The sequence below is a fragment of the Hypanus sabinus genome, chromosome 14, assembly GCF_030144855.1.
Source record: "Hypanus sabinus isolate sHypSab1 chromosome 14, sHypSab1.hap1, whole genome shotgun sequence".
NCBI lineage: Eukaryota > Metazoa > Chordata > Chondrichthyes > Myliobatiformes > Dasyatidae > Hypanus > Hypanus sabinus.
In genome coordinates, this window is record NC_082719.1 from 69,078,572 (window position 1) to 69,104,843 (window position 26,272).

At 38.2% G+C, this 26,272-nt stretch overlaps 2 protein-coding genes across 9 annotated transcripts in view; both read left to right on the top strand.

Moving 5' to 3' along the window:
• Positions 1–16,505, top strand: part of slc38a9 (solute carrier family 38 member 9) — a 45,121-nt gene extending 28,616 nt beyond the window's left edge. For all 4 annotated transcript variants that reach the window (XM_059989402.1, XM_059989401.1, XM_059989403.1 and 1 more), the window contains 6 exons: positions 1,147–1,254; positions 6,696–6,802; positions 8,269–8,382; positions 10,123–10,271; positions 11,060–11,149; positions 12,621–16,505. In XM_059989402.1, coding sequence (XP_059845385.1) covers positions 1,147–1,254; positions 6,696–6,802; positions 8,269–8,382; positions 10,123–10,271; positions 11,060–11,149; positions 12,621–12,786 — 734 coding nt within the window. In that variant the 3' untranslated portion in view covers positions 12,787–16,505. The remainder of the gene's footprint in view (positions 1–1,146; positions 1,255–6,695; positions 6,803–8,268; positions 8,383–10,122; positions 10,272–11,059; positions 11,150–12,620) is intronic.
• Positions 16,506–20,156: 3,651 nt separating this feature from the next.
• Positions 20,157–26,272, top strand: part of plpp1a (phospholipid phosphatase 1a) — a 106,514-nt gene continuing 100,398 nt past the window's right edge. The window contains exons 1-2 of one of the 5 annotated variants that reach the window (XM_059989407.1): positions 20,176–20,276; positions 20,543–20,638. In XM_059989407.1, coding sequence (XP_059845390.1) covers positions 20,581–20,638 — 58 coding nt within the window. In that variant the 5' untranslated portion in view covers positions 20,176–20,276; positions 20,543–20,580. Of the gene's footprint in view, positions 20,639–26,272 lie in introns of all 5 variants that reach the window. The other 4 variants (XM_059989409.1, XM_059989406.1, XM_059989408.1 and 1 more) reach the window with 4 other exon arrangements.

The following is a 26,272-nucleotide window of genomic DNA, read 5'->3' on the forward strand; positions in this document are numbered from 1 at the left end:
CTGAGAAATAATATAATGAATCATGTTCTGTATAATTACAAAGCATTTGTGGTTCCTCTTCTCTCACGTAGAAGGGATGTGACATATCCAGGCTCTCCAATATCTCCCTCCTATCATCAAGTGTGAGCCCATAAACCAGTATTACTTTTGCTTAATACAGTCGATCCTCCTTATCCGCAGATTCCATATGCGCGGGTTCAACCAACCGTGGATTGGGAAAACCTGGAAGTTCTCTCTCCAGCACTCGTTGCTTTGAGCATATACAGACTATTTTCTCTTGTCATTATTCCCTAAACAATACAGTATAACAACTATTTACATAGCATTTGCGTTGTATTTGGTATTATAAGTAATCTAGAAATGACTTTCCGGGTTATGAACGAGTTCCGTTCCTGAGTCCGTCTTTAAGTCAGATTTGAAATCAGAACAGGTACATCCAGTATTATTTAGCGTCAGTTAGTCAAACGATTTTCTTAGTATATAGTACATATTTTACCTTTCTATGAATATAAAACATTTAAGAAACATACATATTTCAATAGTTTAACCACTGCGTGGCTTAGTAATAACTATAGCTTTCATCGGGTCAGGGCCTTTCACATTCTCCATTAAAATTGTTCCGATCGTTGACTGACTGTAGCCTAACGCTTTTCCAATGACCGATGGTGTTTCACCTCTTTCCGATCGCTTTATTACTTCCACCTTATTTTTGTTTGTGATTATTTTCGTGAACAGAAACGCTGCGGATTCAGAGCTGTACCGCCAGGTCCTAATGTCCACATTGTTAAATAAAGTCCAGGGTTACGCCGGGTCCTAAAGACCACCGCACTGATACATGTTAAATAAGGAGCATCTGCGAATTTTGGTATCCACGGGGGTTCCTGGAACCAATCCCCTGCGGATAAGGAGGGCCGACTGTATCTCTAAATGGAATGGGATCCTTCTGTTGCCTACTGTTTTCAAGCTTATTGCAGTGTAAAAAAAAGGTTTTTGGTAATCTGAATTCCAAAGATTAAGAATCACACTGGCAACATTGGAATGAACTGTACTGGGTTGTGCAATTACTCATTGAAACCACTGGCTTTATCTTGGTAATTGACATTCTTTTAAATGTTTAGTTATAGAAATCTTGTTTTGTATTTGCAGGTACAATTTCAGTTGTGTATTTAATTATTTTGGTAACACTGAAGGCAGCACAACAGGGATTTCACTTAGAATTCCATTGGTTTGAATCTGCAAACAATTTTGTAGCAGGTAATGTTTTTCAGTAATCGGGTATTTCATGTTTTATTACAGTATGCTTATAGAAGAGCATTGACTTGTTCAGTTAGTTCAAATCTGAAGAAAATGTATTTTTTTCAGAAAATACTATATAATTTCCTCCTTATGATAAGAGAATCATGTTTTTTTAAAGTCTGTTTTTTTTAATATATCCTTTCATATGTTTCTGGCCCTGATGTAGGGTCATGACCTGAAACATCAATGATTCCTCCACCCCCTCACTGAGCTTGTCCAGCAGATTTCTCTTTTGCTCCAAATTCCAGTATCAGTGGATGTATGTACACGATTTTTCCAAGGTTGGGGAATTGAGAAGCAGAAGGCATAGGTTTAAGGTGAAGGGGAGAGATCTAACAGGAGAGGGTCATCCACATATGGAGTGAGCTGCCTGAGGAAAAAGAGGGGGCTATATTAATCAACACACACAAAATGCTGGTAGAACGCAGCAGGCCAGGCAGCATCTATAGGGAGCAGTGCTTCTCCCTATAGATGCTGCCTGGCCTGCTGCATTCCACCAGCGTATTGTGTGCGTTGCTTGAATTTCCAGCATCTGCAGATTTCCTCGTGTGTGGCTATATTAATAATACTTTTAAAAGGCATTTGGACAGGTACAGTATATGGATAGGAAAAAAGGGATATGGCCAAATGTGGGAAGTGGGACCACCAGCTGGGATGGTTGATGTAGACCAGTTAAGGACAAAGGGCCTGTTTCTGTGCTTTATGACTCTGACTTAAAAAATATTCTTCAGTCTTTTGCCCTATTGACTGAATTGTCACATTGAACGGTGAGTCATATCAGTGTAGTGCCAATGATCAGGGCTCATTTCCCACTGACGCCTGTAAGAAGTTGCTACATTCTCCCTGTGAGCATGTGTGTTTCCTCCAGGTGTTCCAGTTTCCTTCCGCATCCTAAAGACTTGCGGGTCAGTAATGATTTATAAGTTGTGGGGATGCTATGTTGGTGTCAGACACATGGCAACATCTGCGGGCTGACCCCAGGGTGCACTGTTTGACGTGCATAACCGGTCTCATGAGCAGCTATAATATGTGACTTACTAAATCACATCTCCATAAATGGGAAGTTACAAATATTACTCAATAAGTCGCATTATAGATTGCTGTGTAAGTAAGACCATTTATGTAACATGATGCAAGACAGGGATGGCAATGTGTTGTCCTGCATTTGAAAGGCCAAATGACCTAACCTTCCTTCACCAAAGTTCACCAGTGGTCAGCAAAGTTCAGATGAGCCATGCCTGCCTGTTCTGTCTTGTCCCCAGAATACCTAATGATGGATGCCACCTTTTTCAGGCATCGCTACTGAATACTATGAAGGCTAGTGCTCATGACTGAGTTCACAATTCTCTGCAGTTCACTTAGATCCTGTGCAGTAGCACCCGCGCCCCCCCCCCCCCCCCCAATGCCAGATAACCAACTAGTGGAGTGGTGTCTCAGCAACAACCTGGCACTCAACGTCAGTAAGGCAAAAGAGCTGATTGTGGACCTCAAGAAGGGTAAGATGAAGGAACACATACCAATCCTCATAGAGGGATCAAGTGGAGAGAGTGAGCAGGTTCAAGTTCCTAGTTGTCAAAATCTCTGAGGACCTAACCTGGTCACAACATATCGTTATAAAGAAGGCAACTATACTTCATTAGGAGTTTGAAGAGATTTGGTATGCCAACAAATACACTCAAAAACTTCTATTGGTGTACCGTGGGGAGCATTCTAACAGGCTGCATCAGTCTCGTATGGGGGAGGGGGGGTGCTACTGCACAGGACCAAAAGAAGCAAGAGAGTTTTAACTTTTTTCGGCTCCATCTTGGGTACTAGCCTACAAAGTACCCAGGACGTCTTAAAGGAGAGGTATCTCAGAAAGGCAGCGTCCATTATTAAGGACCTCCAGCTGCACTTTTGACTGGCATGCTCTTTTCTCACTATTACCATCAGGTAGGAGGTACAGAAGCCTGAAGGCACACACTTAGCGATTCAGTGAACCCTTGGACACTACCTCACTTTTAAAATATATATTATTTCTATTTTTTGTTCTATATTATGTATTGCTTTGAAGTGCTGCTGCTAAGTTAACAAATTTTATGACACATGCCGGCGATAATAAAAATGATTTTGATGGTGCAGTCAGTTAGAATCCTCTCCACAGTACATCTGTAGCAGTTTGAGAGTATATTTGGTGACATACCAATTCTCCTCAAGCTCCTAATGAAATGTTATCCCTTTTTTGTAGCTGCATCATGTTGGGTCCAGGATAGATCCTCAGATATTAACACCCAGGAACTTGAAATTACTCGCCCTTTGTACTCCTGGTCCCTTGATGAGGACTGCTGTGTGCTTCCCCATTTTGCCGTTGCTGAAGTCCACAATCAATTCTTTGGTTTTCCTGACGTTGAGTGCAAGGTTGTTGCTGTGACACCACTCCACTAACGGATGAATCTCACTCCAGTATGTCCTCTCGTCACCATCTGAAATGCTGCCAACAATAGTTGCAACATCAGCAAATTTAGATGCCATCTGAGCTGTGCCTAGGCACACAATCATGGTTGTAGAGAGAATAAAGCAGCACGCACCCCTGAGCTGCACCAGTGGTAATTGTCAGTAAAATGGCGGTGTTATTTCCAGTCAGCATAGATTGTGGTTTTCCTGTTAGGAAGTTGAGGATTCATTTGCAAAAGGAGATTTTCATTCAGAACTGTAGGAATGAATGGAGAGCTGTAGTCAATAAAGAGCATCCTGACATAGGTATTTGTACTGTTTAAGGTAATCCAAGGCTATGTGAAGAGCCAATGAGATCACATCCACCGTACACCTATTGTAGTAACAGGCAAATTGCAGTGGGTCCAGGTTTTTACTGGGACAGGAGTTGATTCTAGCCATAACCAATCTCTAAAAGCACTTCATCACTGTAGATGTGAGTGCTACTGGACAATAGTCGTTAAGGCAGCTTACCCTACACTCTTGGGTACTGGTGTAATTGTCCTTTTGAAGCAAATGGAACTTCTGATTGCAGCAGTGAGAGACTGTCTTTAAAGAAAATGTCTTCAAAACACTTCCACCAGCTGGTTGGCACAGGCTTTCAGGGCTCTATTGGGTACTCCATCGGGTCCTGTCGTCTTGCGAGGGTTTACCTTCTTGAAAGACAGCCCTATGTTGGCCTCCAAGGCAGAGATCAAAGGCTCACCTTGTGCTGTCGGGATCCTCATAGCTGCAGTTTTATTCTCCCTTTCAAAGCGTGCATAAGAGGCAATGAGCTCATCTGGAAGTGAAGCATCACTGACATTCATGATGTTGGGTTTTGCTTTGTGAGAAATAATGCCTGAAAACCCTGCCAGGGTTGACGTGCATCTGATTCTGCCTCTAACCTTGTTTGGAATTGTTCCTTTGTTCTTGAGTTAACACTCTGCAAGTTGTACCTGGTTTTCTTGTACATACCTGGGTTGCCCGACTTAAACGTTATAGATCTAGCCCTCAGCAGACTATGAACCTCTTGGTTCATCCACTGCTTTTGATTTGGGTGCGTACAGTATGTTCTCGTAGGCACACACTTACTCACTTGGGATTTGGGGCAAAATATTTGGTACTGAAATGAGGGTGTACAAGTGGATTAGTCTACCACAGGGTGCTGTGGAGGCGAAGTTGATTTATTTATTTAGAGATACAGTGCAGAGTAGGCCCTTCAAGCCACACCGTCCAGCAACCCCCAACAACCCTGGTTCAACCCTAGCCTATTCATGGGGTAATTCACAATGACTAATGAACCTATTACCTGGTAAGTGCTTGGACTGTGGGATGGAACAGGAACACCCGGTGAAAACCCATGCATCCTATGGGGAAGATGTACAGAGACTCCTTACAGAGGATGCCAGGGTTAAACTCCGATGCCCTGAGCTGCAGTGGTGTTGTTCTACTGTTGCACCCTCATGTATTCCAGAAGGGAGATTTCTAAATGCACAGGCATTCAAGAGTATGGCAAGAGACAAGAAATATGGTATTCAGACAGCATCAGTTGCGATCATATCATATGCCAGAGCAGGCTGAGTGGCTTAATTTTCCATATTTTTAACTATTTCAAAAAAATCCACCATCTTTGATTTGCAAATTGTAAATCAAGCAAGCAGGAATCCTGACTCAATGCAAGGTCTGATTTAGTACTTTTTTTCCGGCACTTCTGTACTCTGGCAGCAGACTTCTATTTATTTCTGCAATGTGCCAGCACCTCTGAAAGCGATGCCCAGCATGATGTGGCCCATTGCTTCTTATAATTTCAGCTTGTCTACAATTTGTGAGGGCTAATCCTGATAGTATAACTCAGCATTATTATTGTATTATTTGTAATTTCTAATCTGTAATTACAAGAGTGTTCATTTACAACTGAAATGATGATTTTTAGTAAGGGCAGTGAATCTGGAATTCATTGCAACAGACGGCTGTGGAGGCCAAGTCATGGTGTGTATTTAAAGCAGAAGTTGATGGGCTTTGATTAGTAAGGGTGTCAGAAGTCACGAGGTGAAGGCAAGAGATGGGTTGAGAGGATTTATAAATCAGCCATGAAGAAATGGCAGGAATGAAATGGCCCAATTGTGCTCGAATATCTTACGGTCATGTGGCATAATAAAGATATGGTGAAGACTAATTTAGTTTCTTTGAGTCTGTTCAGTATTAACAATGAAACCTGCCCTATTTGTAGGAACAGATGGAATACTGAATGTGGTGCATATAAGATAACCACCAGGACCATGATATACTTATGCCCTTTGTTGAAAGAGCTATCCATTTAATCACACTCCACAAATAGGAACTTCGCACTTAAGATGATTTAAAATGCAACATCAAAATTCACATTCTTTTCCTCTTCTGGAAACTTTTCTTTACCCACACCTGTTTCAGCACCACCTGGAGGGGAAGCTTGATATTTCAGGTCATCTATGCATGTTTATATTTTTTAAAAAAGGCAAATTTGTCATGGTGCATAAGGTTATTGTGCTTGTCACATTCTTGTCTCTTTTGTTCTTTGTCCATGGAATCAATTATTAGTTTCCCTTTTGACAGACCTTCCTTTCCTTTGTTTCAGCGGTTGATCCAGTGAAGTGGTATGGGGTGATGCAATGTAAAGTCCCCTATTTCAGATGAGGCTTAAACCCATGTCATGTCTGCTTTCTCGGGTTGAGGTGAAGAATCCCATGACAATATTTCTAACTAGCGCCATGTGTCCCAGTGAATATTTATTCCTCAGATACATAATTAAAATAGATAAATATCATCTTGTTAGTGGTACTTTCTGTGTACCCTGCACCTACTCTTCAGACGTACTTCATTGATTTTTAAAACACTTGACACCCTTAAAGGAATGATACGGATGCTATTTATTGGTGGTCAATAAATTGAGGCTTTGTATTTTTCAGAATTTCGATTATCTTTTCCACATCTGACTGGAGTTCTTGCACTTGCTTTCTTCATTCATAACTGTGCCATCACCCTTTTAAAGAACAACAGATACCAAGAAAATAATGTAAGTTATAGAAACGGGCAAAAATTCAACCACAGATCTGATGCACATTATTCATTGTAACATTTGAATTGTCTATTTAGCCACACAAATTCCATTCCGATATGGAGAAAAGTGGGTTGCTATACTTCATCTTTTGCATCGTCCATGACCAAAGAGAAATAGTAAAACCTTTAAGTGTTTGTTTCAGTTATCTCCATTTGGCTCATGGAAAGGAATAGATGACCAAGTTTTTCCATTTCACCTTTCCACTGCGGTTTTTACAAAAGCTCGCCACTGTAACACAGGGCCCATAGTTAACATTTCAAAGAAAATTTTAACAATTCCTCCAAGTTTTTAAATTTTGATCCTTGCAGAAAACGAAAAGATGTGCTGGCACAATTTACAGTGAATGGTTTACTTTCAAAGTCTTCAAATAGTTGCATTGTGTAGAATGATAAAAGTGGTCACAATTGTTGTTCTGATGGGAGCTAGCATGGACCCAATGACTTTTCTTATCAAAGTTGCTTGATGCTGTTTTTGAGATTTCCACCTTAGGGTTGATTAGCTTGTGATAGTATAATGTAGGCATAATTGTGTGTTTGTTTTTATAGGGATGAGTTTTTAACAAAAGATAATGGTACAATGTTGCATAATTAGCTCTACCAGGCTTTTAACATACATTTTGCTTATCTTTGTTGCAATGGAATTATAGTCTATAGTCTGCAGAGTATGGTTGCTGAAGACACTTCTGTTGTATGAATGTGAAGTCCATGCTCATATATTTTAATAAAAGAATATTAAGTTAAATCTTTTTTTATTAGTACCTGTTTACTCTGTCTTTTCTTCCCTTTTCCTTCTATAGGTTTCCATTCTTGTCAATCTCCATGCGCTTTTTCTTAATATTGGACCTTCTGTGACCTGCATAGTACTCATTGTGCTTAGACATATTTATGTTATGCCAATTATTGTACAGGAAGAGAATGGCATGGTTGTGGAATCTTGCAATAGCTTAGTGGCACCATACTTTTACATCGGAGCAGCCACGTGGAATTTTACGTGGCTATATATTTTGATACTTCATGGGGCTACTTATAAGTAAAATACTATTGGGTAGATACTTTTTCAAAGAGTCGGTGTATAAGCCAAAAATATTGGAGATTTTTATTGGTGTTTTTTTTTATATAAAGTCAACCCATTTGAAACTGAAAATCCAATAATACCATTAGGGAATTTGATTAACATTTAGAAATTTCAATGTGACTCTTGCATGAAATTATCTTCTAAAATGGTAAGCAGGCTTTGCTCATACTTCAAGGGCAATTCTAAGGGATGTAGAGTGATGAAGTTGATTTTGAGGTTGTTCTAATAGAACAAATGGAACAGTGCCTATTTGTATTTGCAAGTTTGCTTCGATTTTCTTGAAAATGGCTGGATGATTTATTTTCTTGGCAAATATAAGGCTGGTTTATAATTTATTTTCTCTTTAGATTCGAGATCTTTCCATTGCCTATCTGCTTGTGGGATTGACCTACTTGTATGTTGCAGTTATGACATTTGCTGCATTTCCCTCACCAGAATTATCCAAAGACTGTATTGAGCCGGTATGTAATTTAACTGCTATCGTTGAATTTGTGTTTGTATAAAAGATGTTCTTTTATAGCTGTCAAATGATACATAGTCATTAATTAGCAGATTGAGAATTGAAGTTTTGAAATTGAAGGCTTTACTTGAATTTGCCAGTGTGAAATGGGAAAGTAACTTGACAAGACCAACAGGTTAACTCTCCTGAACAATTTTTTGCCTATTATCAGATCAGGTCAGGCATTTTAGTTGGAAGAAGAAGCTATTATTGTCTATGCTAAAGCCTTGAGAAAGGGTGAAGTGCAGTGACTAATGCTTGGTAGAATGTTTGTGACTAGACTGGTTTCACTTCAGTTAGTGGTAGAAATTTGAAATTGTAGAGATCCAAAATGCAACAGCAAAGTTTGAGCAATACATAAAATGCTGGATGAATTCATTGGGTCAAGCAGCATTTATGCAGGATACTGGATAGATATTTTGGGTTTGAGACCCTTTATCAGGACTGGAAAGAAAGAAGGAGATGGCAGTATGAAAGGTGAAGGAACTGGGTGGAGCAAGAACTAGCAGGAGATGGGTGGATCAGATAAGGGAGAGGAATGATTTGCAAATGAGGGAAGGGGATGGGAATGCTGTAAGAAGCTGGGAGCTGATAGGTGGAGGTGACAAAGGGCTGTAGAAAATGGAATCTGATAGAAGAGTGGAGCATGACATAGCAGATACAGGGTTTTGGGAGGAATTGGAAGGAAAAATATATGGGTGAAGGGAAGATCAAGAGGGCAAAGAAGAAAGGGTAATGACCATTGGGATAAGGGACTGAAAGGGGAGAAACAGAGGGAGTGATTACCTAAAGTTGGAGAAATTGATGTTCATGTTGTTGAGTTGGTGACTACAAAGTTCAAATGTGAGGTGCTTCTAATCTGCATCTAGTTTTGTGCAGAGGGGCCATGGACAGACTTGTCAGTGTGGTAATGGGAAGTGGAATTAATTTGCGGCAGTGTATCAGTTTCTGTTACAGTGGATAGAGCGAAGGTACTTGATGGTAGCCACAATTTAATGTTTCTCAATTTCTTGACACCAGTTTCTTGACATAATGTGGCTTTACTTTACAGGAAAATGTTACTCTACCTGTTTCCTAGGAACATAACCCACCCCACCAAGTAATGTGGAATTGCCTATATTGTTTCCAACCTCAAAAACTCATGTAGAAATACAGAACTATTGATTTTGCTTCTTTTCTGACTTCTACATTTGAACATTAGCTTTTGAGGTTAGAGATAATATGCGTGACCTCTCTCTTTCTGGATGGTGGTAGGATTAGTGGAGTTCTGTTCCTAGAAAACATGAAGTTCTATTTCATCTGATTTTAATGCCTTTAATTATTTGCCAGGACTTCAGTGTGCCTTTTCCTCGGGTATTTAAATCTAAGCTTCTTTTTTCCATGTCTAACATTTAAGAGAATTATTCCTAAGGCCTCTGGTGATGGTAGCAAACTATAATGAATATGAGGATAATCTGTGGGAATCTGATGCCTGCATGAGTCTGGAGTCCTTTGATTATGGAGAATCATCAGTCTGGCCCTCTGTATCTGGGATGAGTTGGTTAGGATGGGTTTCAGGATGATCCAGTCCACTGTTTTAATAGAATTCTGCTGTTTAGTATGAAATATGGATTTTCAGTTGATATTTAGTCTCACTGCATCTTCTTGGCTTCCTGTTAGCATCGTGGCCTGTTTCTGAATCCTTTTTCTTAATCTTTTCCAGAACTTCTTGGACAATCTGCCAAGCAGTGATATCACAGCCTTCATTTCCCGAGTTTTCCTGCTGTTTCAGATGACCACTGTTTATCCATTGTTGGGCTATCTGACAAGAGTACAGTTACTGGGACAGTTGTTTGGTAAAGCATATCCCAGGTTTGAATCTGTTTAGTACTTTTTTTTAAACCAGATGTAAGATCGTAGGACATAGGAGCAGAATTAGGCTGTTCGGCCTATTGAGTCTGTTCCACCATTCCATCATCGCTGATCCTGGATCCTGCTCAACCCCATACATACATCTGCCTTCTCACCATGTCCTTTATGCCCTGACCAATCAGGAAGCAATCAACTTCCACCTTAAATATACCCACAGACTTGGCCTCCACTGCAGTCTGTAGCAGAGCATTCGGCATATTTACTGCTCCCTAGCTAAATAAATTCCTCCTTACCTCTGTCTGAAGGGACACCCCTGAATTTTGAGGCTGTGCCCTTTAGTTCTGGATATTCCCACCATAGGCAACAACCTCTCCACATCCACCCTATTTCACCGTTGAACATTCATTAGGTATATTTGAATAAAGAAAGGGGAGGAAATAAATAAACACTGATAGTTATTGTGGATGAAAAGCATGTGTTTTGCATCTGCTGAAGAATGAATTTAAAAGAGACAAGATGAATGCTTTTTGTTGTGCGTGGCATTACTAAGTCCATTAGTTCAAGGTGAAGAGTGTTGTCAGATAGTTTTTTCCCCCCTCAGCCGCTGTTGTCAAAAGGCTGCTATTTGTAATGATATGCGGGGTTGTCCCGGAGAGATTCACTAGGTGGTGCTATTCGAGTACGTTCAGAATGTCTAACCCAAGTCCCATTATCAGTTGGTCTATCTAACCTTTTAACTTTTTTACTATATTGTTTCCAGTTATTTTATTAAATGTTTCTCTTTCCAGCTTTGTTCACGTGTTTGTTCTAAATGTCGTGGTTCTTTGTAGTGGAGTCTTGGTGGCAAGGTTTTATCCCAATATAGGCAGCATTATCAGGTAATGGACATTCGCTTTGATTTAAATTGTATTTTAACAATATTCTCTCACTTAGAAGTCCAGTAGAATGCCATTTCAAGCTTTGGTTTAATTGTATTTGTTAGACGTTTTAAGTTGGAGGAAATAAGTTTTGTTTTATGTTGAGTACTTTCTGATGGGCTTCCTTTCATCACAACTAAATATCTACATTTTTGACACATTATATAAAGCTGCAATGCTGTTAGTTTTCCGTCTCCATATTTATTTTGTGCCATCTTGAATATTCATAACAATTGAAATATAAACAGAGGAGATCTCAACTATCAAAGTTTGAGGGAAAATCTAATTCTATACATATTCATCTGTACTGTAGTTAATGATTCGAAGACCTATTATGGTTGCATATAGTATGTACAATTTTAAATCATTTTCATTGTATTATCAGGTATTTTTAGTTATCAATCTTAACATTTTACAATTGCACGAATTTATAAAAGGGGTCAGAAAGTTTGGCATTGATAACTTAAAAAGACTTTATGCAGTCACGAGAAATCTGCAGATGTTGGAAATTGAAGCAAAACATACGAAATGCTGGAGGAACTCAGCAGGCCAGGCAGCATCTATGGAAAAGAGTAAACAGTTGACGTTTCGGGCCGAGACCCTTCAGCAGGACTGGGGGGGGGGGGGGCGGAGATGAGAAATCAGAGCAAGAAGATGGAAGGAGGGGAAGTAGTAGTACACGGTGATGGGTGAAACTGCGAGAGGGCAAGGGGTGAAGTAGTGATCTGGGAAGTTGATTGGTGAAAGAGATAAAGAGCTGGAGAAGGGGGAATCTGACAGGAGAGGACAGAAGATCATGGTAGAAAGGGAAGGAGAGGAGCACCAGAGGGAGGTGATGGGCAGGTAAGGAGATAAAGTGAGAGAGGGAATGGTGAAGTGGGGGCAATTATTGGAAGTTTGAGAAATCGATGTTTATCCCATGAGATTGGAGGCTATTTAGGTGGAATATAAGGTGTTGCTCCTCCGACCAAAGTGTAGTCTCATTGCAGTCATGGAGGCCATGGACTGACATCAGAATGAGAATGGGAAGTAGTAATCTGGTGGGGGATGAGGTATCGGACAGGTCCATTACAGGCGGCGAAGGGAGAATCCAGGAGTTGTGAAAGAGATTGGGATGGGGACATCGGGTACTTAAGGTGGAAAGCATGGTGCATAGAACGTGGCAGGGGAAGCAGTCATTTTAATGTGAGTACCTGGGGTCCTCAGAGTCTCAATCGAGAAGCTTTATGCAATTGTTTGTCAAAACATGAGAAGTAAATATTTAGTTGTTTTGTCTTGGAGCATGCTGAAGGAAAGTTGCACCCAGTAAAGCGTAAGTGTACGTTTAGAAAAAAGAAATATTATCCACTGGAAAGAAATTAATTAACTACTTGCATCCCCAGAAGAACAAAATATAATATCTTTGTGATTCATTCTGTACTCTCTAATGCAGGTATTCAGGAGCAACGTGCGGCCTTGCCTTTGTATTTGTTTATCCATCTCTTGTTCATATGATATCACTACATCGCAAAGGACAGCTGAGTTGGCTATCGATGATTTTCCACAGTTTCCTGATAGTACTTGGTGTGGCTAATCTGATTGCACAGTTCTTGATATGATACTAGCCAAACAAAATACTCAATTTTAAGGTGCCTCATTAATTGAATTATTGCTGATCTTAGTGAAGAATTGAAAACTTTATATACTTGATTATGCTGACAGTTGGACAATTGATTTGATCATTATTTGTAACCAGAGACATATTTCCCATTTTTGTAACCCATCCAAAAGTTGACCAGTTGCAATTACTTTGCCTCGATGTTGTGATATGTCTTTATTGGATTAGCAGCATAGTCCCAATCAGTAAGTTAACTTGTATTATGTCCTTAATCCTGTCAAAACAACAAAATATTTTTAGCCAAATGATCTAAATAGAACACAAGGCAAAGTTATCACTTCAACAGCACTTGGTGTTGGTTTTTTTTAAAAGCTTATTTTGCCCTTCCACAATGCAATTTGGGTGGCCAAAATGTTTTTCCAATATTTCATTGGACTAGAACAGTCATTTGTCATTGCGTGTGGCACTTAGGTATATTTTGAAAAATTATGAAATGATGCACTTGATGGAATGGATTACATATATTCGGACTGTTGTTGTAAATTAGTATGATTGGAGTACGAGGGTGATTCAATTCTAGTCACTGTCTTGATTTTACTGTTACCCAAAGCAATATGCAATTTAAAAAAAAATGCAGTATCATTTTCTACTTGCGGGTTAGTGTTAGTGGAGACCCTCTACGCAAGGGATTCCCAGCCTGGGGTCCATGGACTCCTCTGTTACTGGTAAAGCTCCATGGTATAAAAAAAGGTTGGAAACCCCTGCTGTATGTTCTCATTTTTCCTATACCAGATTTTTCCCACTTTTATTGGCTAAATGAGTTAACAGGACTAATGTAAATGCAAACATCTACTTTCAAATTCTATACTGACTTGTTTCAATTATTCGAATAATCCTTCAGCATAATGTATGAATTTGTAACCTGACAGAAATAAATCTTAACATCTTGTAAATCAGCTTCCTCAACTTCTGATGCCAAACAAAGAATAAAAGTCTAAGATATTAAGAGGCAATAGTCAGAAAAACTAAATAAGCCAATTCTTAAACTTACTGATGCTTTTGTACTTGACTCTTAATGATATGACTGGTATCAAAGCTGAATTTTGTTATTTTATTGATATTGTTTTCAAACTGGCAAATTGGTGAAGCAAGCTAAAATACAAAGCTTGCAGTAATTCAAGTGTTTGGTTATGATACAGAATCGATATTGTCTTTTCAAAGAAATGGTAGTTGCTTTGTAATGGGGCATCATTACAATTCTGGGACAGGTTTGTGGACAAAACATTGTGGACATTTCCTCCACATCACTGAGTCAGAATTTATAGCTGCTCTGCTCTAGGTATGTGCTCACTACTTGCTATCCTGCTTAAACATGGGGAGTATTTCTTTTAACAATAGTTGTGTTGCACAAGAGTTAATAGGTTCTAGCAGCAATCTGTAATGTACGGATAAAACAAACCCATATGCAATTTATTTGAACAGAATATCATTTTGAATATGTGGGTTAGGGTAAGTGTTAATGTCCTCATTTTTCTTTCTCTGCCACAAAAATTCTTCCCACTTTATCTGGCTGAAAATATTGGTTTGACTCCTTAGTAGCAGGCCCAGGAACAGCTCAATCACACTGACATGTGCCTGGAGAAAATACAAAGGGGGTGTTTCCAGATCAAGAAATCTTGCAGTGGTTTAATCACTTATTCCTAACTTTGAAAAGAGGATTCAAACAATGGAAAAACTGGAACAATATTATTACTGGAACAATTAATGTCATGCACTGGTAAACTGTTTTGTAATATCAGACGTTCTGATTGCAACTACTAAATATGTAAAAGAGAACAGTTGAGTACAAAGCTTTTTGTCATCTTCTGGTGCAGTGCACTTGAGTTTGTTGATTGTAAATCCATTACACTTAGTTATGTCAGTGAAAGTAAATGCAGTGAATCTGCTCAATAAAACTTTAACGTAATATTTTCCGAATGTTCATGGGAAAATAAAACATTTCAATACTTGATTACCTCAACAAAGAAATGAGTGGAATGTAGATTTCTTTCATTCTTTGAGAATATATAAAATAAATGTATAAAATTGGATACCTCAATACATCTCATCTTTAATCCATGAACGAACAACAAATGTCTTGCTTTTTTATGATATGATTAATTATGTTAACAATCAGCTGATACATCACCCCTTTAAATTATTACATGTAATTGTTGTGCTAGATCAATAATAAATCAGACTTTGTCCTCCATCTTAAATGCTAATTCAGTGAAGGTCAATGTACATTTTAAATATGCTATTTTGCATTCTGACTAGATGCGTTATACATTGAGTCAATATTAAGTAATTAGCATCTCTAGCATTGTCTTTTTTTTCTTTGCTGTGATGATTCAACTTTCATCGCTATATATTTAAATTTACTATTGAACTTAACTCTATCCAGATTGGTCTTTTACTGCCAGTGTTCTTTTTCCTCATTTAATCATTGCCTTACACCCTATCAGCAACTTTAAATTTACCTTTTTTCCTTACTCTACCATCATTTCTTCCCATCTCCTCCTTATTCTGTCTTTATTTTGTCATAAAATCTAACCCATACCGGTTTAATGAATAACATCCTAAGCTGCTGGGTATTTCCTGTATTCTGTCTGCTCCATAGCAATTGCTTTTGTTTGCAATATTTTATTACATTTTTATGCTAGTTATTTTCTATAGGTTCTAAAACTAATGAAGTTAAACCAGTGCATTCAATAAAAAAATTGCAATATGTCAGATATTTTATCCTATTCTACAGCAATCAAATTCAGTACTTGAAGATCTGGACATTTGTACACCATCTAAGACTTTTAGGGGACTATTTTTCTTGTGTTTGAGCAAGATCTTGCTTTGATTCTAGCTTTCAAGAACAAATAGACTTTATTAATTTTTCCATGATATGCTTGACTACGCAGTTTATTTCAGTACTGTTGTGCAGCAGACAGTATCAAGGAAATGTGATGAAAGCCTGCAAATCATTATTACAGTATTAGTGGAAAATTTTATAACCAAGCCCTGATGAGCAGATCAAAGCTTGCTGAGCATTGATCAACACCCTGTACTCTATGAGCATGTATTATCTCTCAAAACAGTGCAAATTAATGACAAAAAAACCTGCCTTTTTAAAAATTGATACATAAGATTATATAGACTTATTTGGTGAAGAGCAGGAAATTTTCCTAGAACCAATGCCAAAATTCCATTCTTAAGTTTGGCATCACGAAAGATAACTGATAATTCATGACGTTTGAAGCAAGTAGGACCTTGACTCTATGCAAGCCTCTGTACTGAGCATGTGACTGTTTCTAAAATGTTACCTGCTTTGAAAGCTTTGATATATTTCGATATGGTGCTGTAAAATTTTCCTTACCGCAAAAATAGGAATTACTGCATTGTTATCTCTAGTTTGCAGTGTGAAATTGACAGACATTTGCTCTTAATTGAAGAAAAAATGTTACTCCTTGCACCTTCTGTATGTCCTTCACAACATTTTCTGGGTCTAGTTGTACTTAATTAACTATTAGAAAAATATATATGGGATTAATTGATAAATACTTTGGTTTGATTTTATAACTATGGAAAATTCAGATAGGTGGTACTTTAGAATATTTATTTAGAGAGAGATGAATGAAGGCAGATGTGAATAAAAGCCTGGATGCTAATGTTCATTTGCGATTTTTTTTTTCAGAAGTAAAATTTGAATAATTTACATTTATCTGTATTCATTTTGACCACTTAACTGGATTATTTTTGTTCTTGTTTACTTGGTATCAATAGTTACTGTAATAATGAAATAAAATCAATAGGTCTACAGATAATGCATCCATTTTGCTGTGAATACCAGTTTCCAGTTTTCTGGTACAGCCCCAACTTTGTCTATTGACTTTTTGCCAAATAGTTTAATTTCTGTAAATAGAATTTCTTTTAACAAAACATTTCTTGGAATTTAATTTGCAGTAAACATTTATTATTACTCAGAAGTCATCTTTATTTTAGTATGATTGCTGTTCCAGTATAAGTGTGTTGTATCTCATCTGTTTCTTATGAATGCTTGGAATTTTATTTTTTTAAATATTACTGACTGCTTGCTGTTTTGCACATGTGGAACAGAATCTTATTATTGGCCTAGCTTCTTAAATTGTATTATTCTCACATTCTCTCACTCCGCCACTTTGTGTTGCACATTCTCATGCTGTCTTTTCCATCCTCTTTGTGCAGGTTTGGGAATGCAGATACTCCATTTGCTCTGCACAAATTTTTGTTGCCATTTCCTTTCATTGGCACCACTGAATTAAAATAACCAGCCAGTCTAATAAATTTATAATTTTGTTCTGAAATTATAAACATGCTGTGCTATCTTCGACCAACTGATGCAATGACTTTCATTCGAAGCACTTTTTCAGTCTCTGCTCATTTATCATAGTGAGGAGTTAGCTACGTGTTGGCTACTGTTTTTGTGCACACACTGATAAAAATTAAAACATTGGCAAGTCCAATGACACTATTTGTTTGAAATCCTTGTCAGTTCTTATTTTCTCCCTTAACTACTCCCATGGTCATGTTATTTATGTAGTTAGTTTAACTCAATCACTCGCTTGGTGACCAAGAAGAAGTTGATAAAAAATTATTTTGTGGTAATATTATTTCTTTAGTTATTATGATACATTTATTGCTGGGAAAAGCCAGCCTTTATTATCCATCCCTAAAAGCCATAGAAAGTGGCTGTTGGAGTCGTTATTCCCACTGATGGTCCATAGCACCTCACAGATGTCTGGTTTTGGCTGCTGTATCTGTTCTGAGGCTCTCCATTTTAGTAGTGCCACACAACAGGATCGGACGGCATTCTTGGCGATGAGGGCTGCAATTTGTATCCATGTCACTCCTTCCAAGAGCAATTCCCAGGCTAAATAGAATTATTCCTCTTATTCATTCACTATGCTACTGACCAGTCTGACAACTATGTTTACACCCAGGGATTGTGATGGAGCCTGGTAATACAAGATTCTCTGGCTTTGATTTTCAGGCATGATTAATCTGTGAGATAGCCAAACCATTTTTAGACAGCTATAGTTGAGCTTACTGAATTTATTTGGGCTTGGAGTGAATTTATCTAAATTAGCTGCTCTGTCCAGTTTTGTCTACGCACTGTATTAATATACATTGCCTTGTAAAAGTATTTAGCCCCCAACCCTTTGTTCACATAAATGAATATTACAACCAGGGATTTTGATCAATTTAACTGAGAATTTTAATTTGTGAATCACGTGTTCCTGTTTTCACAGAAAAGAAGGGAAAATTGTAAAGCATGAAAAACTAAAAATTCAAAAACTGAAATGTCAACAGTTCAAAAGTATTCCACTCCCTTTTGCCAGTACTTATTTGAAACACCTTTTGCAGTTATTACAGTCAATAGTCTTTTTGGATAAATCTCTACATTAGCTTTACACAACATGATTTGCCCATTCCTCCTCATGAAATTGCTCAAGTTGTGCCAGGTTAGTTGGGGAGTGGTGGTGGACAGCAATCTTGAGGTCTTACCTGATATCTTCAATTGGGTTAAGGTCAGGACTGTGACTAGGTTGCTAAAGAACATTAATTTTCTTCATTTTAAGTCACTCAGTGGTTGCTCTGGCAGTGTGCTTTGGGTCAATATCCTGCTAAAAGATGAACTTCCTCCCCCGTTTAAGCTTTCTGTTAGAGGATAGCAATTTTTTTTTAAATCCAGGATCTTTCTGTATTGAGCAGCATTCATCTTCCCATCAATCCTGACCAGAATTCCAGTCCCTCCTGTTGAAAAGCATCCCTATAGGATAATGGGGATGCTCCACCATCCTTTACATTAGGGATGGTGTTACCTGGCCGATGCACAGTATTAGTTTTATACCATGTGTGCCACTTAGTGTTGCCCAAAAAGTTAACATTTCAATGTCATCCAACCACAAGACCTTCCACATTTTTACAGTATCTTCTAAGTGACACTTTGCAAAGTCTTGACCGGTAAGCATATGTTTTTTTTTAAGCCAGTGCTTCTTCCTTGCTACTCTTCAATAAATCTTTTTTTTTGTGCAAGGTGTTAGGAATTCTGGAGACATGAACTTTAACTCTATTTGCAACCATGACTTCCGCAGCTCTCAGTGACTAGGCATAACAGTGTGCTCTCTTACAAGTACCAGTCTTCTGTGGCAACTAAGTTTAGAGGGGCAGCCTGACCTGGGAAGTGTGGCTGTGGTTTCATTTACCCCCCACTTATTCACGATGCACTTCACTAAGCTCAAGGTATGTTTGGTGTCTTTGTGATAGTATTGTGCCCTTCCCCAGATTCGTGTTTCTCTATTAGCATTTCCCTGACTTGTTTTGGTTGCTTTCTTGTCTTTATTTTGGTTTGGTCTATTGAAAATCTGTACTGTTGGACCTTGGAGGGATTATTTACAGTATTCCTGTGAATTAATTGGAAACAGGATTCTCCAATTTTCTACATCAAATTGGATGAGTTACTAATGTAATAGTGTATTACACCTGAGGAAAGTTAGCGTTTAATTACAAATGGGATAAATTCTTTCTAGCCACGCAGTTTTGCTTTTTAATTTTAGATAAATTGACAGGTTTTTGAATTTTTCTTTTGGTTTTTGACATGCTGCATTGTTTAGCAGATTAGCTCAAAAATCTAATACAATATATTAAATTTAGGAAATGAGACGGTAAAATGTGAAACTAGTTGTGGGGGCTGAATACCTTTTCAATGCACTCGAGTACTGTACTGTTTAAAAGGGGCAGTTAAGTTAGTCCTGTTGCTGGACATTGGTAGGTCTCATTTAGACTAGACCAGGCAAGGTCTTCATTGAACCGCTTGAATGACGCAGACGTATACTAACAACTGCCTATCTAGTAAGTAGTTTTATGGTTACCGCAGCTGCCATTATGGGATTTTAATTTTCACGTCTGGAATACTAATTTGCTACTGTGGCTCCATTATACTTTGTAAGTACCATTGAATGTCAAAGCAGTGGATAGACTCTCCTTCGTTTGATTTGAGGACTTCCTGGAATGTATTGCAAAAATGCAGCACTGGTTTCTCAACTCGTGTCATTGGGTCTATCCTGAAATATCAGGCATGAACTATTTACCTAGCTCATAGCGTAGCTTTTTATTTGTTCCTCTAGCCAACGGATGGACAGCCCGTGGTCTAGGAAGAGTGATTTGATCTGGATTTTGGACTATTAATTCAGTACTTTGAAGCGTTCACCCAATCTCCGACGCAGATTTTTCTCCGGTGTTTCTGGCAGCTGGACGAGACGCCTGACGTGTGTGGATGGGCGGTGCTCCTGAAGCCTGACCGTACGTCGGGCGTGTGTCCGGGACGTTTCGAGCCCCGCCTTGGACATTGTGATGGGTTTTAACGTCGCATTCACGCCGAACACTGAGCATTCTGAAACCCGTCGAGGACGCGAGTGGAGGGTTTGTTTTTTCCCCTGTGCCTGCCGTTGATATGTAAACGTTTAGAGCGCAATGCCATTAACAATGCGGGGTTACAATTTCCTTCAGCTGTGAAATTGAGCCTGTGTCAGCCATTAGCCTTCAGCTTTCTTCTCTCCCATAACTTATATTGGTTTTAGTCGTCCTTTTAAACCCGGGCACTCTATCCTCTTTTTCTCGTTGATCACACAAAGCGGCTTAATCGTTTTGCAGACAAAACGAAGCCAACTTAAATAAATTATTTTCAGAGAGGAGCGATAGTCAACTATCACGTCGAGCGAACAAGATGTTTGACAGACACAGAGTCCCCTTTGTTTGTTTGGATGTAATATGCGTCATATTGGGTAAGTATATATGTGAATTTATTAAAATATACTGGCTAGCCAGCTTTCAACGTTCTGTTTAGTTTTTCCGTTTAGAAGCAACCGACATTCTATTTTAAATAATAATGTTTCCGCGTGGCGCTGCTTTATTTACTGCCATTTTTTCCTTGATCCCTCGGTTACTAATGACTTATTGCTCCTCAATGAATGCGATGACAGAAGGGATGGATGCGGTCTGCGTGAGGTGTTCCGATCGTAATCGAAGGGTAAACAAAACAGTACACGCTTTTTCTAGGACTCGATTTGTCTGGAAGAACAAAATCTTAATTTTTAACACTAATTGGTATTGGTCAAGAGGAAATCTGTATAATTTTCCTGTGGGAATCTCAGCGAATTGTAACCCGCATCTCCATCACAAAGGGAACCGGTCTATTAATGTGATCCAGACGGTCCCTGCGGTCACTCACTCAGTGTCATTCCTCGGCTACCCATAAATTGTTGCCTGGTGCAGCCTTTCTTTCTGCTTCCTGGTACTGCCTGTATTTTTCTGGCAGACGACAATATCGGACTACAGTAGAGAAGTTTTCTGCTTTCAATTTGATAGGATTCACTCTTGAGCATTTCCTCGGATGCATTTTAAAACGCATTAGTTGTCCTTATTGGCCACTCTAAAACTAATGGAGTTTGTATCTTATAATTAAAATTGCTTCTAAATTGGAGATGAATTTAGTGATCTATTTTAGACCTGGATTACTTACGTTGAGCTCTGTGGAGCAGCAGTTTTTATAAATGACTTGTTCATAATTAGCTCCTACTAATATGTTATATCTGTTATATGTTATATCTAATATCTGTTGTCTAGTGCTGTGAGAAGTCAGAGCTGTAGAGGCTACAAAACCATTGTGGCCACTTCAGTGTTGCAGCAAGCATTGTTCCTATGCAATTAACTCCCAATTCAGGCCATTATTATTCTATTCCTGCAAGAACATAATCCATATTATCTCCCAAAGAAAAATTATAAAACATACTTTTCCCAAAGGTAAATTGGACTTGTCCTTAAAAAAATTGGACAGTTTTCTAATCAGAATACTTGATTTGGTCCAGTATTACCACTGGTTCAAGAACAGTTGTTCTCCACAATGTGAACAATGTTCAGTCACAACAGTTGGTTCATATTCTTATTATTGATTCCTTTGTTCACCTACCCAGGCCATTGTGTTGATGGGGCTTTTAGAAAAAAAAATCTTAAATGTGACTGTTTCCTTGAAGATTGGATGAGTGTTTGCTCCAGAGGCACCCCGTTGCATTAATTGTAGTTTCTGATTCTAGTTGATGTAGTCTTTAGTCAATGTAGTATCAAGTTGAGGGGCATAGATGAGTGAGTGGTCAGTCTTCTTCCAGCATAGGGTAGTCTAAAACTGGAGAGCATAGATGTGAAACCAGAGATTTAAAGGGAATCTGATTGGCAAATTTTTCAGAGATTTGAAGAGTATGCTAAGAATGTAGATCAAGACCATAAGACAGGAGTGGAATTGATCTGACCTGTCTGCTCTGCCATTTGATCATGGCTGGTACATTTTCCCATTCAACCCCATTCATATGCTTGTTGCACCTTTTATTAGTAGCTGTTATGTACCCAGAGTGAAGGTAAAGAAATATAATTAAAGCAATATTTTGCATGCTTCATTCACTTAATCTGTGTGCACCATGTTAAATGTTAAATCATTGCCCACTAAAGCTAATTATGCATATCTTTCAAAACATAATACCTCTATAAAATTTTGTCACTGTTTATACATTAGTACATCACGAGCCACAATGAGGTCCAGCAGCTCCCATATCATGCAGCTACAAATCCTCTCCGGATTGTCCATTCATTTAATTTGTCCATACTTCATTTAGGATAACTATGATGTCTGAAGTGCAATATTTTTAGGAATGCTGGCCTATATAGTGTGGCTGGGGCAAGTTTGCAAATATCTTAATGGTTTGCTGACTGGAAGCAGAACTGCAAAACTGTACATGTAGGTTTTATTTTTAAAGAATTAAGATTTGGTCAGAACTGCAGTGGGTTTATACTTATTAATATTTGAATGATTAAATCTTTAGCAATACTATAAGAAATACTGAAATACTGATCTTCCTAATACTACTAGAAACTTGAAAGAATTGTTTAGAAGTTTGGAAAGTCAGTGTTGGCAACTTCGGAAGTTATTTGTGATCATGGTTTCTGATTCATTCGAGATAATAAATCTAATTCCAACTTGATTGTTGTTGCGTCTTATGATGCACCATAAATTTTCTTGGATTCCATTCAAAAATGAAAATTTATTTGGCATTACATGGTTCATAAATTGCAATTAGGGAGGTTTTCAATTTGGTTCAACTCATTCTTGGCATAAAAATTAATTTTAAAAAAGTGCACATTCACTGGCACTTTTTTGCCTAAATTTTTTTTTCCTAAATTGTCATAAATTTAGGAAACTTCCAGTTTATTACAGCATAGAGGCAGACGTGTGTGGACGCAGAGAGACACAACCATCTTCATATCAGTATTGCTGCAGTCTGGTATATCTGCAACTCAGTGAGTTCTCTGTAATTTTCACCTTCTTCAACTTTGACCCTAGGCTTCTTTAAAAACTTTTCCCCCTTACCCTAAATCTATCTTCCCTTGTCTGCTACCCTACCTTGCGGAAAAGGCAGTTTTCAATCATGTTATCTGATCCGCTCATAATCTTAAATATTTCTTTAAGGTTGCCCCTCACTTTCCTGCATTCCAACAAGTAAAAAAACATTGCCTAGCCAACCCTCTCTCTATAAACTAAGGTCCTCTACTCCTGGAAATGCTCCGAAATCTTCTCTGCACTTTTTCCACATGTTTCTTGTGGCCTAAACTTTATACAGTACCTTCTCCCTGAGCATGGCCTCATCAATGATTGATGCAACTGCAACATGATGTCACAGTTTCTATCCTCAGAGCACTGCTAATGAGTGCTTTTAATTTGAAAAGAATTAATGTTAAGAAATCCCTGTGAAGTTATTGGTCATTGGTGTTAAGGGAGCAGTTTTTATTAACTGGAATCATAATTCTCACACCATAAAGATGGTTGTGATTGTTGGATAATTCTCAGTGTATGGCTTCAGGAGACCCTTGGGGTAGTAACCTAGGTACTGCTATCTTTTGTTTCATCAGTCCTGTTCCCTCAATTGTAAAAAAAGAAGTGGGAATATTTATTGATGATTGTAAAGTGCAATGGATTCTGGTTAATTGGGACCAATACATTTGGGCTCAATTAAGCAGCTTCCCAATTAGCTAAAATTTCATGGATATAGTTAAAAAGGTATATTTTAAAAAAGACAAAATTCATAACAAGTTTCTTTTTTTGAATGAAATACAGAACAAATTAGAACACTATCAATATTACTACAATATTATAAACTGTATTATTTCCTAATAGTTATCGCCAGAGGAACTAATCCAGTGTTTGCAATCAACAGTATCAGCTCAGGCTCCTAGAGAGCTTCATACAATGCATCCTCCAAATCTTCATTTTCAGTGTAAAGTTCAAGATGATTGTTGATACCTTAATTCTTTGTAGTTTCTAACTTGTTGAAGTAGTGAAATGCTTTCATTTTCACTTCTGGCCATATCTGGCATCTCCAAGCCTCAATGCTTGAAACTACAGTGAGCAAAACAGCTCTGAATTGTCTTTAATACTTGCTTCTGGCCAACTATCAGTGACAAAACTCAGTTTTTTTTTAACCACAAACACACCCAACTGACACTTTTTAAAAACGGTTTGCACTAAGCACGGTGTAGCATCCAAAGGCCACTCAAGTGCACAGGACTGACACTAGTTTGTACTGTTCGCCAACAGTCACCTCCCTAAGTTAAGTGTTCCAAATAAGCAAAGGAAATCCTGGCAATTTTCTCAATTAGTTTTTGCTCTTTAAGAGTTGTTCCAAATAAGTAGCTGTTTTGATTAACATATGGCCAAATTAACCGGAATCCACTGTATTCAGTTCAATTTGCAACTCTTCAGACTCTGCTCTCTGAACCCTAACCACGGGAATACAGATAACACTGTTCCATTTATAGTAGCTAATTTCAGGACATAGTCCCTGGAAAGTAATAGTCATCTAGCATTTGGAGATAAAAGTGGGGAATGCAAGTATAAACAGTGATGTTTGTTTGTATTTTGATGCAACTTAAACTAATAGTTTTCCCGTTAAGTTATGGCTGTGCAGTATTTGTGATCTGAATTAAAGAATTTGATAGTTAATTACTGAACTAGTTGAAATCATAACTTGTCCTCGTATTTAATCAGCTCCTTGTCACTGGAAGATCTAGACCATTTTCCAATTTTAGGGCTGGTTTGATCTACTAATGTATCCCTCATCTCCCCAACATGCTAAATTACTAATCTTGCAAAAATATTTGCTTAAAATATTATCAGGATCCTTAAATGTAATAATTACATGCTAGGTCAACGTGCATTTGTGGTTGCGTAAGATCCTTTGCATAAGTAGTGTTAAGTTGCATTCTGTTTTACCTGTTGCTGCTCTACTGAATTGGAATGCATATTCGTACAATTTTTCACATAGCAAGATCCCATTCCTATCTGATCTTGTGTTTTATAACAGAAATGCTTGCTGAGTTCCACCAGCATTTTGTGTGTGTTGCGCTGGATCTGCAGAATCTCTTGTATTAATGCTAATGAATTAATTTTCTTCCTGCACTGCTAGGAGGAAAGGCTATTATTGCTGCTCAATACATCCCCCTCCCCCCCACCCCCAGCTATCTCTGACCCAACACTGTCAGATTTAGATTTGACTTTGGGCAAACTTTGGAGACCAGGAAAGATCATGTTAAAAGAGCATTTCCAATGTGGAGTGATTAAAAACCTACCTGTTTTCTTCTTGTGGATTTTTTTTTATTTTTAAAAGGAAATAAATTGCTAAGTATATTTTTAAAGATTTTCAGCTATCTTCCCATTCTCCCTTAAATAAATGTTGGTTTAAGTGCATGACTTTACAGGTGTGCTTCCCCTCTCAATCATTTTTCATGTGGTAGTTTAGAAATTGGAACAAAGGGAAATTTTGGGGGAGTGTGAGCTGATCCTCCGTATAAGCCAAATGTTCACTTTCAGGTGGAGGTTGCTGGATGACAATCAGTGAACATTATTTTCTGTTGCTTGTGACACCATTCCCTTCACTTGCATGCTTCGTTGATTCAAAATAGATAAATAAGCCAAGATCAAGGATCAAACTTGTGACTTGGTTCTAACTCAGCAATTGTACTGTACCAACTGAGCCACACACATAAATCACTTGAAATACTGATTTTAAAATGTGAAATACTGAAGTCTACAATTGTTGATTGGATTTGCCTTTCAGAAGGGGCATCTACAACAGTGACACTAGTTACTTGGACATATGTAGCAAAAAGTCACATGTTGCCTAACAGGTATGTTCTCATGTAAAGCAAAACGGCAACCACATCCAAGAGATCTACCCTTAAACCAAAACCTTGGTTAAGGAGTTGGGTTTTAAAGTGATTACTGTATTTTAAAGGTAGAAAAGTGATGAGGAGAAAGAGCATGCCAGATCATTAATGTCTTGCAGCTGATGTTATGGCTGCCATTGGAATCATTA